The sequence below is a fragment of the Manis pentadactyla genome, chromosome 10 (assembly GCF_030020395.1).
Source record: "Manis pentadactyla isolate mManPen7 chromosome 10, mManPen7.hap1, whole genome shotgun sequence".
In the NCBI taxonomy this organism is placed as follows: Eukaryota; Metazoa; Chordata; class Mammalia; order Pholidota; family Manidae; genus Manis; species Manis pentadactyla.
The window spans coordinates 92,661,300-92,677,197 of record NC_080028.1 but is presented as its reverse complement, the minus strand read 5'-3'; the positions used below and the strand labels follow the sequence as shown (position 1 = coordinate 92,677,197).

At 43.6% G+C, this 15,898-nt stretch overlaps 1 protein-coding gene across 3 annotated transcripts in view; it reads right to left on the bottom strand.

The window, feature by feature from the left end:
* GTF2IRD2B (GTF2I repeat domain containing 2B) overlaps positions 1–15,898 on the bottom strand; it is an 88,360-nt gene that overhangs the window by 53,692 nt on the left and 18,770 nt on the right. The window contains exon 1 of one of the 3 annotated variants that reach the window (XM_057487220.1): positions 5,118–5,934. The exons of 1 other annotated variant lie outside the window; for it this stretch is intronic. In XM_057487220.1, the coding sequence (XP_057343203.1) occupies positions 5,118–5,379 (262 nt within the window). In that variant the 5' untranslated portion in view covers positions 5,380–5,934. Of the gene's footprint in view, positions 1–5,117; positions 5,935–15,898 lie in introns of those variants that run through there. One more of the 3 variants, XM_036887377.2, reaches the window with a different exon arrangement.

Genomic DNA, 15,898 nt, shown 5'->3' with positions numbered 1-15,898 from the left:
AATGGAACATTATTCAGTCATAAGAAGAAAACAAATCCTATCATTTGCAACAACATGGATGGAGCTAGAGGGTAATATGCTCAGTGAAATAAGCCAGGTGGAGAAAGACAAGTACCAAATGATTTCACTCATATGTGGAGTATAAGAACAAAGAAAAAACTGAAGGAACAAAATAGCAGCAGAATCACAGAACCCAAGAATGGACTAACAGTTACCAAAGGGAAAGGGACTGGGAAGGATGGGCGGGAAGGGAGGGATAAGGAGTGGGGGGAAAGAAAGGGGGCCTTACAATTAGCATGTGTAATGTTGGGGGAGGCACGGGGAGGGCTGTGCAACACAGAGAAGACAAGTAGTGATTCTACAGCATGTTACTACGCTGATGGACAGTGACTGTAATGGGGGTTGAGGGGGGACCTAGTAAACATAATGTTCCTCATGTAATTGTAGATTAATAATACCAAAAAAAAAACCTCATTATTTCATGTGAAAGGTACAACTTGAAATGCTTTCCATTTTATGCAAAATATGTCTATTGGCAAAATTTAAAGAGTTTTCACTCCAATTCATTGTCTGTATTGTTAGAAATCAACAACATAACTTGGTTGAAATACTGAACTTATTTTCCCATTAGAAGTTACAAAAATCTCACGAAGATTTTTAAATAAGCCTTTAAATATACCGAACATGTGTTTTCCAATTTTTATCTAAAATGAAGCAAATATCTGTTTTAACAAAGGGTTAATGTGGGTAAATTTGCACTGTTTTAAAGAGAAACATGCAAGCAAACTCTTTAAAATGTTACTGCTGTGTAAAACTAAGAAGCTGATACTCTTGACCATTCTCTTTCAGAGTAAACGAATTCCCTGTTAAAGACAAAAAACAAAAGACAATGTGTCATCCAGCAAAGTCCCATCTTACAATGGAAGGAGGTACATGCAAAAGCAAATTCAAGCATGGTCAAAATTATCTGAGGAAGTGGTAAATATCCCAGAGAGAACATTTTTCTTCTTTGATTTCTTTGTTTAGGGAGAGGCTGTTCCAGCTCTTTATCAGCAGATGTAACTTTGCCAACCCTACACATTTTTTCAGATAAGTAATTAATGAAATCTGTTAACTCCCCTTGGAGGGCTTTCAGCTATCAGAAGATCATCCTTCTGTGGTGCTGGGTTTCCTTTTTCTTTTTGAATTCTGCCATTGATAAGTATGTATTTCAGTCTCTCTAAAATCTTATCACGTACTTGGCTAGTCACCAAGCAGCGACTGGAACACATCTTTCTGCCACAGGTTGCTGATGCTCATGCTGATGGCATAAATACTAGATTCTCTGTGACCACACCTCTAACTGGGATCTCCCACTGAGTCCTGCAGGCCAATTTTTCCTGCAGTGTAGCCATAGCTCATTGTTTCTTCCATTAATCATCCAGTGAAGTAGTTTAGGGGCTAAACTACTCCAAAGTACATATATGTATGAAAAATACGCATTTTTGAACACTAGACTCACATGTGTTGTGCTGAGATCACTGAAGGGATTGAGGTATTCCAGGCTCCCACTTCAGGCCACTCCTAAGTCAGATGCTCCTATATTAGAATGGCAGAAAGTGCCTACAATATTTAAATAGCTACTCTTCTCATTTCATTTTTGCAGTTCAAGGATGCTTAAACTCTTATAAGTTAAACGTGTATGGAATGACTCCATTGTATCTATTATTTTCTACAAATGCTTTCCATAGAGTTTTAACAAAGTCTTCCTCTAAAACACAAAACTAAATTGTTTGATTGACATCTGTTAGTGCCAGTGGTAAAAGATAACATTTCTGTAAATTACACCATAGAAAACCCTAAGAGGACTGTCATGTCAAAACTCTGGTTTTTAAGAGGATAAAATCATAGGCAGAATGAAACTAGGTGGAACTCAAAAAAGACAGTATCAATTTGTATCAACTGTGCTACCAGCAAGAACCAAAAAGCCCCTGACTGCTTCATAATTACTGTTTTGTTCAATCCTTTTCTTAACAACAAATGGAGCCAGGAAACTTGTCTTCTAAATGTTATGATTTAGAACCCAACATGCATTAAAAGAACATAAAAAATAATGAAACATGACTCTAAGCCAACGTGGGGATTTGCCCTTGGAGAATATTTCCCTGAGAAAAAAAATCAATACATTCTAATAAAGATAAATATCCTTGACAATGAGAGCTATACCACAGAGTAATACCCACTAAAGCATACATAGTGATTATTAACTTAATTTCTGTTCAATCTGAAGCACCAGCAATATTCATTTAGATCACGGGTTTTATATAGTGCTTAACTTTTTGCTCTTAAAAGCTGGAGACAGAAACTAAAAGAAAACTCTCAAACCTCACATAGTTTTCCCAGCGATCCTTGAGGACTTTCTCTCCTTTTCAACTTAATATTTTACTAATGAAAAGCAAACATCTAGAACAGGGGTCAACATTCTGCAGCCTGTGGGACAAATCCAGACTGTCACCTATTTTGTAAATAAAGTTTTATTGGGACACAGCCACACTTATTTGTTTACATCTCATCTATGGCTTTTTTCCTGCAAAGGCAGGTTGCCTGCATGTGACAGAGACCACGTGTCCCCCAAAGTGAAAATATTTACTATCTGGCCCTTCCCAGAAAAAGTTAGTCTATCCCTGATCTAGAATTCATTTCTATCACTTATAATTCTCATCATTCGGAATGTCGTCCACTCCATTTACCAAACCTCCGAAATCTTGAAACAGAAGCATGGTTTTTTTTTAGACTGTTTTTAAGTTCTCCTTTCCAAGGGTTAATAGGTATCTAAGGCCTTGATGTTAGTTAATTAACAAGTTCCTGAGGGGCCACCTTCTCCACAACTCAGCCCAGGCCTACAGTGAATGGAAATTACAAATTCAAGTGTACTTAACTCACCATTCAGCAGAAATGTATTAAGGGGGTCAAAAGGCACAAACCTGTTATAAAATAAATAAGTCCTGGGGGTGTAATATGCAGCTGGGAGACTGGAGTTAAAAACACTGTATCGTATATTAGAAAGTTGCTAAGAGAGTAGATCTTAAAAGTTCTCATCACTAGAATAAAACATTTGTACCTAAGTAGGGTGACAGTTGTTTATAGACTTTTTGTGATTTCATAATATACACATATAACAAATTACTATGTTGTACACCTAAAACTGCTACAGTGTTATATGTCAATCAATATAACTGGGGGGAAGTTTTTTTCAATAGAATAACAAGTTTCAAGACAACAAAATATTCTATTCTGAAATGACCAAGTATGGAAGAGAACTAGAAATGTGTATTTCGGTGTCAAAAAAATTGAAAAAATTTGTCACATTTAAATGACTAACAGTCAAGAACTTTAGCTTACTCAAGTAAATTAATAAAAATTAAAAACAAGTAAAAATGTATCAAGCAGTAACCATAATGTTCTTCATGTAATTGTAGATTAATAATAACAACAAAAAAAATGTATCAAGCACCTACTATGTGAAAACATTAGCTGCTGGCAGGAAGGGCATGGGAGAAACAAAGGTGAATAAAATCCACCCTCTGGCATTCTCAAGTGAGGCAGACCTGCACAGACACGACAGAATAGCAGGTAGTAAATGTAAGATGAAAGCCAGACACCCCTGAAATGGTCTAGGGCATGTGGAAACACGGAGTCAGCAACTGGGAGGGATGAGGGAGTGATACCTGTGAGCTTCACTTCTAAATTCTCCAGCCTGGGAATGAGGGAATACATTGCTGAGGCTAAAGACCCAGAGCTCTGGGCAGCAGCCCTCAGGGGCTAAACAACCTGAAGAAGAAGTGTGACCCGCTCCTTTCACCCCTGCATATTAACACCGGCCGCTGGGTAGCCAGCCAAGCCCCATGTGCACCAAAGGCACAGAGGTCGGCCACACAAACCACGCCTTCTCTGCCAAGTGGAGGAAAAAAGTCTGTTCTATTTTTCGGTTGAAGCTGTGAACAATATCCATTTTTGATCAATATCCTCTTATATGTAGACATACATTTACTTCAAATTAAATACGTGTACGTGAATGTTCATTGCAACATTATTCATAATATCCAGAATGTGCAAACAACCTAAATATCCATTAGTTGCTGGATAATGAAAATGTGGTATATCCATTCACTGGATTATTATTCAGCCATAAAAAGGAATGAAAAAAGCCAGACTCTGTATTATGATACCATTTATAGGAAATATCCAAAATACGCAGAGCAATTGAGACAGAAGCACGTAAGTGGTTGCCAAAGGCTGGGAAGGGAAATGGGGAATGACTCATGAGTATGGGGCTTCACTGTGGGTGCTGAAAATGTTCCGGAAGTAGTCAGAGGTGATGGTTGCACAGCTATGCGAACATAGTGAATACCACTTAATGATACGCTTTTACGAATTTTATAGCGTGTCTCAAAGCTGTAATTAAACAGCACAGCTTGGGTTTGAAGGGAGAATACAGCCCTGCGAAACTTTCCCTCTTCAAGTAAGCCATAATCGTTTCAGATTGTAGTCTTGGGCTGGAGGCTCTTCTGGCCTCTGTACTGGATTTCTGCGAACAAACATACCGCTGGAGATGGCCCCGCGGGGATAAGACCCACAACAAAACCCACAGCAAGGAATCGCCACGCCACGAGCGACACGAGAGGCGGAGTCGAGGAGCCGTGGAGTCTGGCGCAGTTACCAGGCAACAGCAGGGACTCTGCCCCCACACCGAACCAATCAAGCACGTCCGGAAGCAACGCGAGAGCCCCACATACGCCAGGCGGAGCGTGACCTACGCGCACAGGACCCATCAGTGCCCCGGGCGACACCCGCCCCCCCAGCCCACACCCAGCCAATGAGAAAGGAGAGGGATATGCGTTTCGTGCGTGCGACCACTGCCCCCTCCGTAGGGCTTCCCCGCCCCACCCCCCACGCCTGGGGCGCGGTCCGCGGGAACCGGATTTGCGGCCCACCCTGCGGGCTGGGAAGGGGGCGTCGCCCGCCGTGCACCGGGACGGCTGGTCTCCCCGGGCCTCCCCTTCGCCAGGCCCGCGGGAGGAGAAAGTTCCAAGAAAAGCGGCTCTCAATGGCGGCTGCGGCGGAGGCGGGGTACGCACCTGAGGACCCCGCCAGCGGACAGCGTCCGGCCAGCCGTGGGCTCCGAGGACTGGGCCTCCGGGGAGCGGCCGGGGGCCGAGGGCGGCGGCCGGGCCGGCGAAGAGGCGGGGGCGCGGCGTGTGGGCGGCGGCCGTAACCCTGCTCGCCACTATCCTTCCTTTTTCTTTCTCCCCCCCACCCCGCCTTTTTTTTTTTTTTTTTGGCTTCCTGGAAGGCAGCCTCGGCTCGCGGGTCCGCAGCGCCCCCAGCGGGAGCTGCCATTTCCGGTGTGCTTGAACCCGGGGAGGGCTGCGCACGGATTGGCGCGGAAGCTTTCAGCCCCTTTCAGACCTCAGTTCGACGTGCTGATCCCTTTGCAGTCCCTGAGAAGTGTCTGGCCCGCATCCTGTCTCACCCCAAGACGCCGCCTCCGCATTCGGGGACGCCCTTTCATGCTGCTATTTACTATGATGCTTTTGCATTATTGCAACTTTTAGCTTTAAAGCCATAAGGTCATAACTCTAGTGACCGGTGAATCTGCCTTAAAGCCGTGAAGTTATTATGAACTCTATTGGTGTAAACAATATATCTTAAACTTTTGATGGGGTCCGTGACGACAACCAGTCCTGCGCTGCCCATCAGCTGGCGGCAGCACTCCAGCAAGTAGTCTAATGTTACAGTTAGATATTTAAGTATGCCGAAAGGAGAAGAGGATAATGGAAACCATTTGCCCGTTGCTCAGATTTATCATAGTATGCCTTATTCACTTCACATTTTTAAGAACTGTTACAGACACAATTAAAAGCACTGTTCTCATTCGTCTCTATTTACTCCCCAGAAGGAACTGTCTGGAAGTTAGTATTTATGTTCCAATACACATTTTGCTTCACAAAAAAGTCTCTCAAATTTGTTGACTTTTTTTCTATAAATGGCTGTCAAAGATAACGTTTCCTAGCAGATGCTGTTAAAAAAAATTGCCCTTTCAACGTAAGGGTTAACAATTCAACAATTGAAGAAGTACCTGCTTTCTCGTCATTTTTAAAAGAGATGTTTGAAAATACATACATGGGTAAAATTGTAATATTTCCAGAATATCTTGCCTGGCTTTAGTGCATCCGCATATTAACCAGGCGTTCCTAAGGGGTGGAGACAGTAGTTCATCTCCATATCAATAGGTAATTACCTGGGCGAAGGAGGGCTTATCTGAACCTGACAGGTTAGGGGAAGGTCTTCCTTCTGCCGGAGAAGGAAAGAGAAACGGTCCGCACCGCAGTTTCTAAGCAATAATCGGGTTTTAAACTATTTCTCCTTTTGACTGATTTCGGTTTTAGAGGTATTTTGCCTTTCCTGGGAGTTACAACATATGTTACAGTTGATTCTCCTTATGTGGGAGAGTTATGTTCCATAAAGTCTTAGCGAACAGTGAGCAAAACTGAATCCTTGCTCCTAGGGGAAATACAAGGTATGGTTTCTCTAGCCTCTGGCCATGACTTTTTTGTGAAACTATTGAAAGGGTATCTTGCCGTGACCCTCCTTATCCCAGAACGAGTCAGGAGACACGGCCCGCGCAAGAGATTTTATTTGAAAGAGAAAATGGCTGCCCCCAGAGAGAGGGAGCAGCAGCTCGTGGGTGAGGAAGCGCGTTTTTAAGGAGTAGGGGTAGGGTGTGTTCTGCGTTGGTGATTGGATCTTAAGGGGTGGGCAACCATCTGGTCATTACCTGGGCGATTGGATCTTAAGGGGTGGGGGTCTTAGCGTGCCAGTATTTGCCTTCATTCCCATGTTTTTCTTTTCTTAATTGGGCCTCTGGGAAACTGGTCGTAGAATCTCATTCTCTAGCTACTTCTTGCTGGAAGGGGGCGCAGATTCTGGGGTTAGTGAGGCCATTGCTGTAAAGTTGCGTAAGGGCAGGCATCTTGAGATGATTTGTGATGTCATCTAGCTCGTTTTGTCATTCTTCATGAGAAGGCCTTGATAGCCCTGGAGGAGTAACTAACTGGTTGACAGTATGGTTAGAAATGTTCAAAATTTGATTTTGAATGAATTTTTGGAATAGGTTAATGAAGCAGAGAACGAAAAGGAAAATAATAATAATGAAGGTAATAGGGGCTAGGAGGGGCAGGAGCCAATTGAAGGGGTAAGGGAACAGATAGGGGAGTTTTCTAGGAGTTTGGAGGCTTGTTCACAGAGGTGTTTTGTGCCATCCCGGACGAGACCGGATTTGTTGGTGTAGAAGCAGCATTGTTCTTGGAGTAGGGCACATATGCCGCCTTATGCAGCTGTAAGGAGGTCCTGTTTGGGTTGTGGAGTAGATTACTGGAGGATTTGTAGTCTGTGGAGTTGAAGGTGTAAGTGGTCCCATTGGGATGGAGGAGAATCGTGAAGAATGCATTTTTGTGGTCAAGGATGGAGAAGTAAGTAGAAGAGGTGGGGATAGTGGATAATAAAGTATAGGGGTTAGGGACTACTGGATGGATTGGAATAACAGCTGCACTGATAATTCTTAAATCTTGAACTAGCCTATAAGACCCATTAGGTTTTTTGATAGCCAGTATCAGGGTGTTGTAAGGGGAACTGGCTGGTCGTAGTGGCCACTTGTATAAAAGTTCCTGGATAATTGGCTGCAGGCCCAGTAAACTCTTGAGGGCAGCAGGTACTGAGGTTGAGAGGGAAAAGAGGCAGGATCTTTAAGTCTGATCATTACTAGGGGGCAGGTGGTGATAGAAGGGATGAGGGTACTCCAGACTACAGGGTTGATTAGATGGGGTGGCAGAGGAAAAGGAGAGGGAGGTGGGTTTGCAGTGGGTTGGAGGGTGAGTAAAAGTGGGATTGAAGGTGAGTAGGGGTTGAGGCGTGGTCCAGGAGCAAAAGTAATGGAAGCTCCAACCTTGTGTAGTAGGTCTCTTCCCATAAGGGGGATGGGACACTGGGGAATCACCAAAAAGGAGTGAGAGAGGGCAATGCCTCTAAAGATGCAGTGAAGCACGGGAGTTTGTAAAGGTTGATAAGGTGTGCCCTCTACCCCAACTATAGAGGACTGAGAGGGAGGTAGGTCCCCAAAACTCCTTCAGGACTGAGTAGGTGGCCCCAGTGTCCAAAAGGAAAGAGATGGGCCTACCCACTACCACAATGGTTACCCTGGGCTCCTGTACCCTGGGTAGTGGTCAGGTGGAGGAGTCCTAGGACCCCTCAATCATCAGTTACCAGACCCAGAAGGTCTATGTGTGCAGTATTATTGCTGGATGGCCTGGCACCTCTCGGTGTGTGAGGACAGTCAACAGCCCAGTGTCCCTCCTGATGGCACTTAGAGCATGGACCTGGGGGCTTCTGGGGATTTGGGCAGGCTCTAGCCCAATGACCCATTTGACCACATTTGAAGCATGGACCAGGAGGTCCTCCTGGCTGCTTCTTAGGAAGTGAGGATACCTGAGCACCAGTGGTTGGGGTAGGTTGAAAGGCCTTAGCCAGCATTCGATATTTTTGTTTACAGGCCTTTTCATCTCTTCCATTATATACTTTGAAGGCCACTGTCAGGACTTCTGCCTGAGGAGTTCAGGGTCCCTTCTCTAGACGTCTAAGTTTAGCCTTAATATCAAGGAAACTCTGGGTGAAGAAGTAGATCATTAATAATTGTTTCCCATGTGGGGTCTCAGGGTCTAGGTTTGTATATTGTAAAAGAGCTTTGGTGAGACGGTCTAGGAACATAGAGGGATTCTCATTTCTCATTTTTATCCTGAATAACCTCTTGGGGTTTTTCATAGTTAATGGCTTTATTGGCTGACTTCCTGAGACCCACCATGAGGCAGGTGATGAATTGATCTTGACTGGTGACTCCCCCTGCCATATTATAGTCCCAATTAAGGGTCTCAGTCAGGAACCGCCTCAGCACCTATTGGATGAGCTGGAGTAGTTTGGTGAACCTCATCGGCATGAGTTCTAGCCTGTTCCCAGACCCACCTACGCTCCTCGGGCAAAAGTGTGTTGGATAGGATCATGTGAATATCATGAAAGGTAAGATCATATGACTGAGTTAGGTACTGGAACTCTTTTATGTAAGTAGCTGGGTTGGAGGTGAAAGAGCCTAATCTTTTCTCAATTTGAGAAAGGTCAGAGAGAGAGAAAGGGACATGGACCCGGACAATGCCCTCTGTACTGGCTACTTCCCATGGTGGGGCTAGGATCTGGTTTCGAGAGCAAGTGACTGGAGGGCTTGGCGTGGGACTGGGTGAGGGAAGGGGAACTGGTTGTGGAGGAGGAGGAGGTGCTGCGACTCCTGCAACAGCACTAGGGGAGCTGGGAGGGTTGGGATTTTGAACTGGCAGAGAAGGAGGTTGGGGTGGGAGAGGAACTGGTGGTTGAGGGGGAGTTGTAGGGGTTTGAGATCGGTAGGGAGGAGTTATCAGCAGGGTCAAAGTCAGAGGACGTGGTGGGAATTGGTGGGTGGTGGGGTGAAGTTTTTTAGAGCGAGAAGATGTTTAGGATTGCAAGGAGACAGAGAACGGGCTTGGTTCGGAGGTAGGAGAAAGCCTGGATATAAGGGATCTCTTTCCATTTGCCCGTGTGCTCACAGAAGTTATATAAGTTGTGGAGAATTTTAGGATCTAAAGAGCCTTTGGGAGGCCATTTAGACTGATTGTCCAAGGGATATTGTGGCCAGATCTCATTACGGTAGCAAATAAGCTTAAAAGGTTTGAGGTCTGGAGTGAGGTGGAGGGGTTTGAAATTATTGAGTATGAATAATTTGCCCTAGTGGCGAATCTGCGGGAATGGAGGGGCCAGATCCCATGGTGAGAATGAGACCATTCACAAGTTGCTGAGGTGTCCCAGAGCGATTGAGAAGGCTGCAGAGACCAGACATAGTTAGGGGGTCATCACCACCTCTAACCAAGCAGTCAAGGCGAAAACGCCGAGGAGGCTCGGTACCTGGTACCAGGAGTTTACGAGTAGATAAAGGGAGACTGGGCCTCAGTGAATGAGGATTCTCACCATGAGGAGGCAGAGAAGGGTTGACTATGGGGATCAACCATGATGCTGAAAGTCATGGTTGGGGGTGTCCCTGTCCCAGAGGAGCCCTTGGGGGTGCCGGACACTCAACAGTCACTTCCTGGGTTCCAAAGGGACATTTAAGTCAACCATGAAGGGGAAACTCACCAAATTGAGGGCCAGTGTTGGGCAAAAAGACGAGCAACTGAGGAAATGGACGGTGAGCCCGTGGAGGAGGACTGGGCAGTGAGGGTTCCCAAAGCAGCTCAGATTCCCAGAGGAAGAGCAAAGTCAATGGGAGAGCCTCATCCGAGTCACGGCACCAATGAAAGGGTATCTCGCCATGACCCTCCTTACCAAGAATGACTCAGGAGACACGGGCCCATGCAAGAGATTTTATTATCTGAAAGAGAAAATGGCTGCCCCCAGAGAGAGAGAGAGAGAGCAGCAGCTCGTGGATGAGGAAGCGTGTTTTTAAGGAGTAGGGGTAGGGTGTGTTCTGTGTTGGTGATTGGATCTTAAGGGGTGGGCAACCATCTGGTCGGTGGTGACTGGATCTTAAAGGGTGAGGGTCTTAGCACACCAGAATTTGCCTTCAACTATTAGTATATAACTTTGTTTTTTGGTGTGTCTGTTTAGACATCTTGTTTCACATACACTGTTGATTCATTAGTTGAACTCATGGCCAATAACATAACTCTCACCTGAAGGAAGCTTATCTTAACAAGTTACTCCCTACCCAAGGCATAGCACAGCCTTTTTGCACTTAGGAATGCCAGACAACACTTGTGGGTAAAATTGTAGTATTTCCAGAATATCTAGCCTGGCTTTAGTCCTCAGGGGTGGAGAGATGTATGGCTTTAGTGCATCTGCATATCAATAGGCATTCATCAGGAGTGGAAAAAAGTTCACTTCCATATCAATGGGTAATTACCTGGGCAAAGGAGGGTTTATCTGAACCTGAGAGGTGAGGGGTGAGGGGAAGGGCTGGTTTTGCTTTCTGCTGGGGCAGGAGAGACAGCCCGGGACTGCAGTTTGTAAGCAATAAATGGGTTTTAAACTTTATTTCTCCTTTGGACTAATTTTGGTTTTAGAGGTATTTTGCCCCAGGATTTCCTCTCCCCGGAGTTAACACACTTCATCACTACATTTGAGGTTCATTTTAAACAGCAAAGTCACCAGCAAAAAGCACAAAATGTGAAAAACGCAGCATTAATAGGTCAGGAAAAGGACACTTGTTCACAGCACAGGAGATGAAATGAGTATCACCTTGTTCTACCTCAGCTGGGAACATGGGCATCAGGCTGGGGACCTGAGCTCAGGGGACACATTTTTTGCCACTCTGCTTATGTCCAAGAATGACCAAAGAAAGCACAGTGAGTACTGGTTTTGGACTTTTACTGGTAAGTTTTGGTGAGTAGGTGAATTCACAAATATAAAATTAGTAAATACTGAGAACTGATTCTATTTTGTTGCCCAAAACAATGAGCATAAAACTCTCATACTTGACAACTTAGTCTACAATTTTCTAATTTGCTTTAAATTATTCTATATGAAATCTCAGTGTTTTGACACTTGTTAAAAATGTCAAAATACACATCTTATTGGCTTGAAAGAACAGCTGACATCAGCAAGAGCTATGTGTGTGCACTCTAATTTCTCCATTCTCTCTTAAATCCAGTCCAAGCAACCCCCTCCACACCAGTAAAACTATTTTTTCCAAGGTCACAAGTGACTTCAAATTGCTAAATCCTGTAGACAATTTTCAATCTGTGAATTACTTGAGATATCAGCATTTGACATAAACAATCACTATACCTCTTTGAAGCACTTCTAGGTTTCCACGACACCACCCTTGGCTGCTGTTCTGCCTACTTTTTGGGCCGCTTCTCCTTAGTCTGCAGTGGGTCCTGCTTTCCCCCAACCTTTAAGTAGGTTCAGTCTTGGATTTCTTTTCCTGCCTGCTCTCACTCCTTAGAAGACTATCCAGTCTCAGGGCCTTAAAAAACAGATACCGTTATGACCCTCAGTAGGTATCCTCAGCCCAGACCATCCCCCTCATCTCCAGTCTGTATAACCAGTTGCCTCCTTTGACATCTTCACATGGAGGATGAAAAGGCCTTCCAAGCAGAACATGTGCCCCTTCCTCCGTTCCTCCTTCTGTCTTTCCCTTCTCAATGAGTGAAATTCCATTCTTTGAGATATGCAGGCTAAAAACCTTGGAAGCATTCTTTACTTCTCCCATACCCCACGCTAATCCTTATGACATCCTAGTCAGCTCTCTTTACCAAGATCCTACAACTTTCTGCCCACCGCCACTACCACACACCATCCAAGCTGGTGGTGTCTCTTGCAATAGACTCCCAATCTGTCCTCCTGATTTGGCCCTTAACCCTCTTCAGACTATTCTTAACACAGCAACTAGAAGAATTATGTAACCTCTCCTCTGATCAGAAAAAATCCACTCCTCTGCTCAAAACTGTCCAATAACTCTCTGTTAGGAAAGAGTATAAAACCTAAATGTGATTTATTCCCACTAGGATGTTTAAACATTTTAACAGGAAGGTATTAACAAAGGGCCACGTGGTGGAAGCTGCTCGGGCTGAGAGTGGGGGTGGGGGAATTGATAAGGGCCTGGTGATACCTGTTTGAGTTTTTTAAACCTACCAATACAATTAAGACAAATGTAAAAGAAAGCTATAACTGGCTTAGGCGACGTCCGGGAAGAATGTGAACCCTGTAGTACTCAGCCAATGAGGAACCAGGGGAGGGACTCGCGCACTAGGAGATAAATTACTGGCACCAATCTCCCCAGGTGTGTCTGCCCACCAGACACCCGATCTTGCAAGACCGTCATTAAGCCTCGCTCTGCTGTTCTCTTTGTCTCCATGTCCACTTATTGAATTTGGACCACTGAGTGTGTTTCTCACACTCTCCATCTCGGAATAAGTGTAAAGGTTCTGACTTAAAGCTTCTGGCCAAGATGAAGTAACAAGGATTGGGTTTACCCTCTCGCCTGAAACAATTAAAAAACAAGAGAACAAAATATTGATGACAAGGCAAAATTATGAGCCAGTTTTTGCGATTTAAGTGAAATGGACAAATTCCTTGAAAGACGCACATTACCAAAGCTCACTCAAGAGCATAAGTAAGTTGAATAGCCCTCTATTTAAAACATTGAAATTTAGTAAAAAATCTTCCGTCAAAGAAATTTCAGGTCCAAATGGCTTCACTGGTGATTCCTACCAAACATTAAGGTAAAAATAATTCCATATGAACACTTCCCAGAAGCTGAAGAGAAAATACTTTGTAATTCATTCTCTGAGGCCAGCATGGCCACGATACTAAAACCAAAGACCTTATAAGAAAAGACAGACCAAGATCCCTTATGAACACAGATGTAAACACTTTCGATAAAAGTTTTCCATTTAAAAGAACTGTGGTAAAATGTACCCAACATACAATCTACCACCTTAACCATGTTTAAGCATACAGTTCAGTTCAGCAATAATAAATACCTTCCTAGTAGTAGGCAACCACCACCATCCATCTCCATAATTCTTTTCATCTTGTAAAACTGAAACTCCACACCCATGAAGCCATAACTGCCCATTCCAAATGCCCTTCTCTCAACCCCTGGCACCCACCATTCTACTTTCTGTCTTGATGATTTTGACTATTTTAGGGACCTCATGTAAGTGGAGTTGTACATTATCTTTTTATGACTGGCTTATTTCTCTAAGTATATTCTGTATATTTCGGTTAGATCTAGGTGGTTTCTTGTGTTGTTTAAATGCTGTATTTCCTTACTTCTTCTGTCTGGTTCTCTCCATGAATTTGAGTGGGATATTGAAGTCTCCAGCTGTGGTTGTAGAACTATTTCTCCCTGTAGTTCCATCAGTGTTGCTTCATGTATTTTGGCAGTCTGTCATTAGGTGTGTAAATGTTTATAGTTGTGTTGTCTTCTTGGCTGTATTTAAAGTTTTATTAATATAAATGTCCTTTGCCTCTTTTTTGATTTCGTCTTTGTCTGATATTAGCCTAGCCACCCTGCCCTCTTGTGGTTACTCTTTGCATGGAAAACCTTTGCAATTCCTTTCACTTTCATTTGGCGCTTTGGATCTCAAGTGAGTCTTTTGTAGACAGCATATATTTGGTTCACGTGTTTTTATCCATTCTGCCAATCTTTTGATTGGAGTGTTTCATCAACTTACCTTTCAAGTAATTATTGGTAAGGAGGGACTTTGTCATTAAACTATTTTCTGTATGCCTTATAGCCCTGCCCCTCATTTCTTGCATTGCAGTCTCTTTTTGTGTTTAGTTGATTTTTTATAGTGAAACGTTTAAATTTCTCATTTCCCTTTGTGCATATTCTAAGCTATTTTCCTTGTGGTTACCACGGGGATTACATTTAGCATCCTAAAGTTATTAACACTCTAATTTGAATTTATACCTGCTTAATTCAATAACATGCTCCTTTACAGCTGTCCCCACCCCTTTCAGTTGTTAATGTCACAAAAATTACATCTTTGTACAGTGTGTGCCTCAAAACACAAACTAATAATTCTTTTAAATACATTCTCTTAAATTATGTAGAAACAAGATTTGGAGTTAAAAACCAAAGTTATGATAATAATAGCTTTTGGTCTAATAATTTTTCTTTAAATGTATTAGTCTTTTAAATCATGTAGAAAACAAAACGCACAGTTACAAACCATTGTTACAGTAATACTAGCTTTCATAACTGTCCATGCATTTACCTCTATTGGGATCTTTATTTCTCCATATGGCTTTGAGGTACTGTCTAATATGCTTGCATTTCGGCTTACAGGACTTGAGCATTTCCTCAGGATAAGTCTAGTGTCAAAGCTCCTTCCTGTTGTTTATTTTCGACAAGGGTGCTAAAACTATTTAACAGGGAAAAACAGTCTCCAACAAATGGTGCTAGATAAACTGGATATCCACTTGCAAAAAAATTGCATACATAAAAATATATACTATACGCAATTCGCACACATCCAGTTCCTCCTGCCATCACATGCAATGGTGTATTTTTTTCCCCTACATATATGTGTAACAGTAACAATATTATACACAGCAGTCATAGTAGTATAATGTCATTCAAGTACCTGGACCCAATTTGTGTAAATATGTGGGTGGGGGTCTTTCCACACATATTTACACCAAGCAATTCTCAAACATTGGCAGGGTGTTGGAGAACTCAATTCTGATGCTATCTGCTGGGAGACAGCCTGAATTCCCAGGTTCAAGGGCTCCATCCTGCAAGACTGCCCTCCAACCTCCCTACTCCAGACACTGGTTGCAAGCCTCAGGCAGTTACCTGTGCTTCTGACCTGCTGGCTCCAGACTGGAGGTCCCCACAACCTCCCCCTTAGGTTCAATTAATTTGCTAGAGTGGCTCACAGAACTCAGGAAAACACTTATATTTACCATTTTAATAAAGGATACTGTAAAGGATACAAGTTAACAGCCAGATGAAGAGAGACATTGGGAAACCTCCCAAATAAAGAAGCTTCTATCCTTGTGGAGCTTGGGGCCTGGCTCGGTGGCACGTGGAGGCGTTCTGGCTCCCCAAGAATAGAAGCTCTTTATGACCAAAAAGCAGGATTCAACCAAGCAGAGCAGGCGAAGCAGAGCAAAGAGGGAGAGAGCTCTTCTCATGGGTGTTGTGGGGGCTTCATTTCATAGTCATAATTGACTACTTATTGGCCATTGGCTGATTCAGCCTCCAGCCCCTTCCCTTGGAGGGGGGTATGTGTGTGTCCAAAAGTCTCTCATTAACATGACAAAACATCTG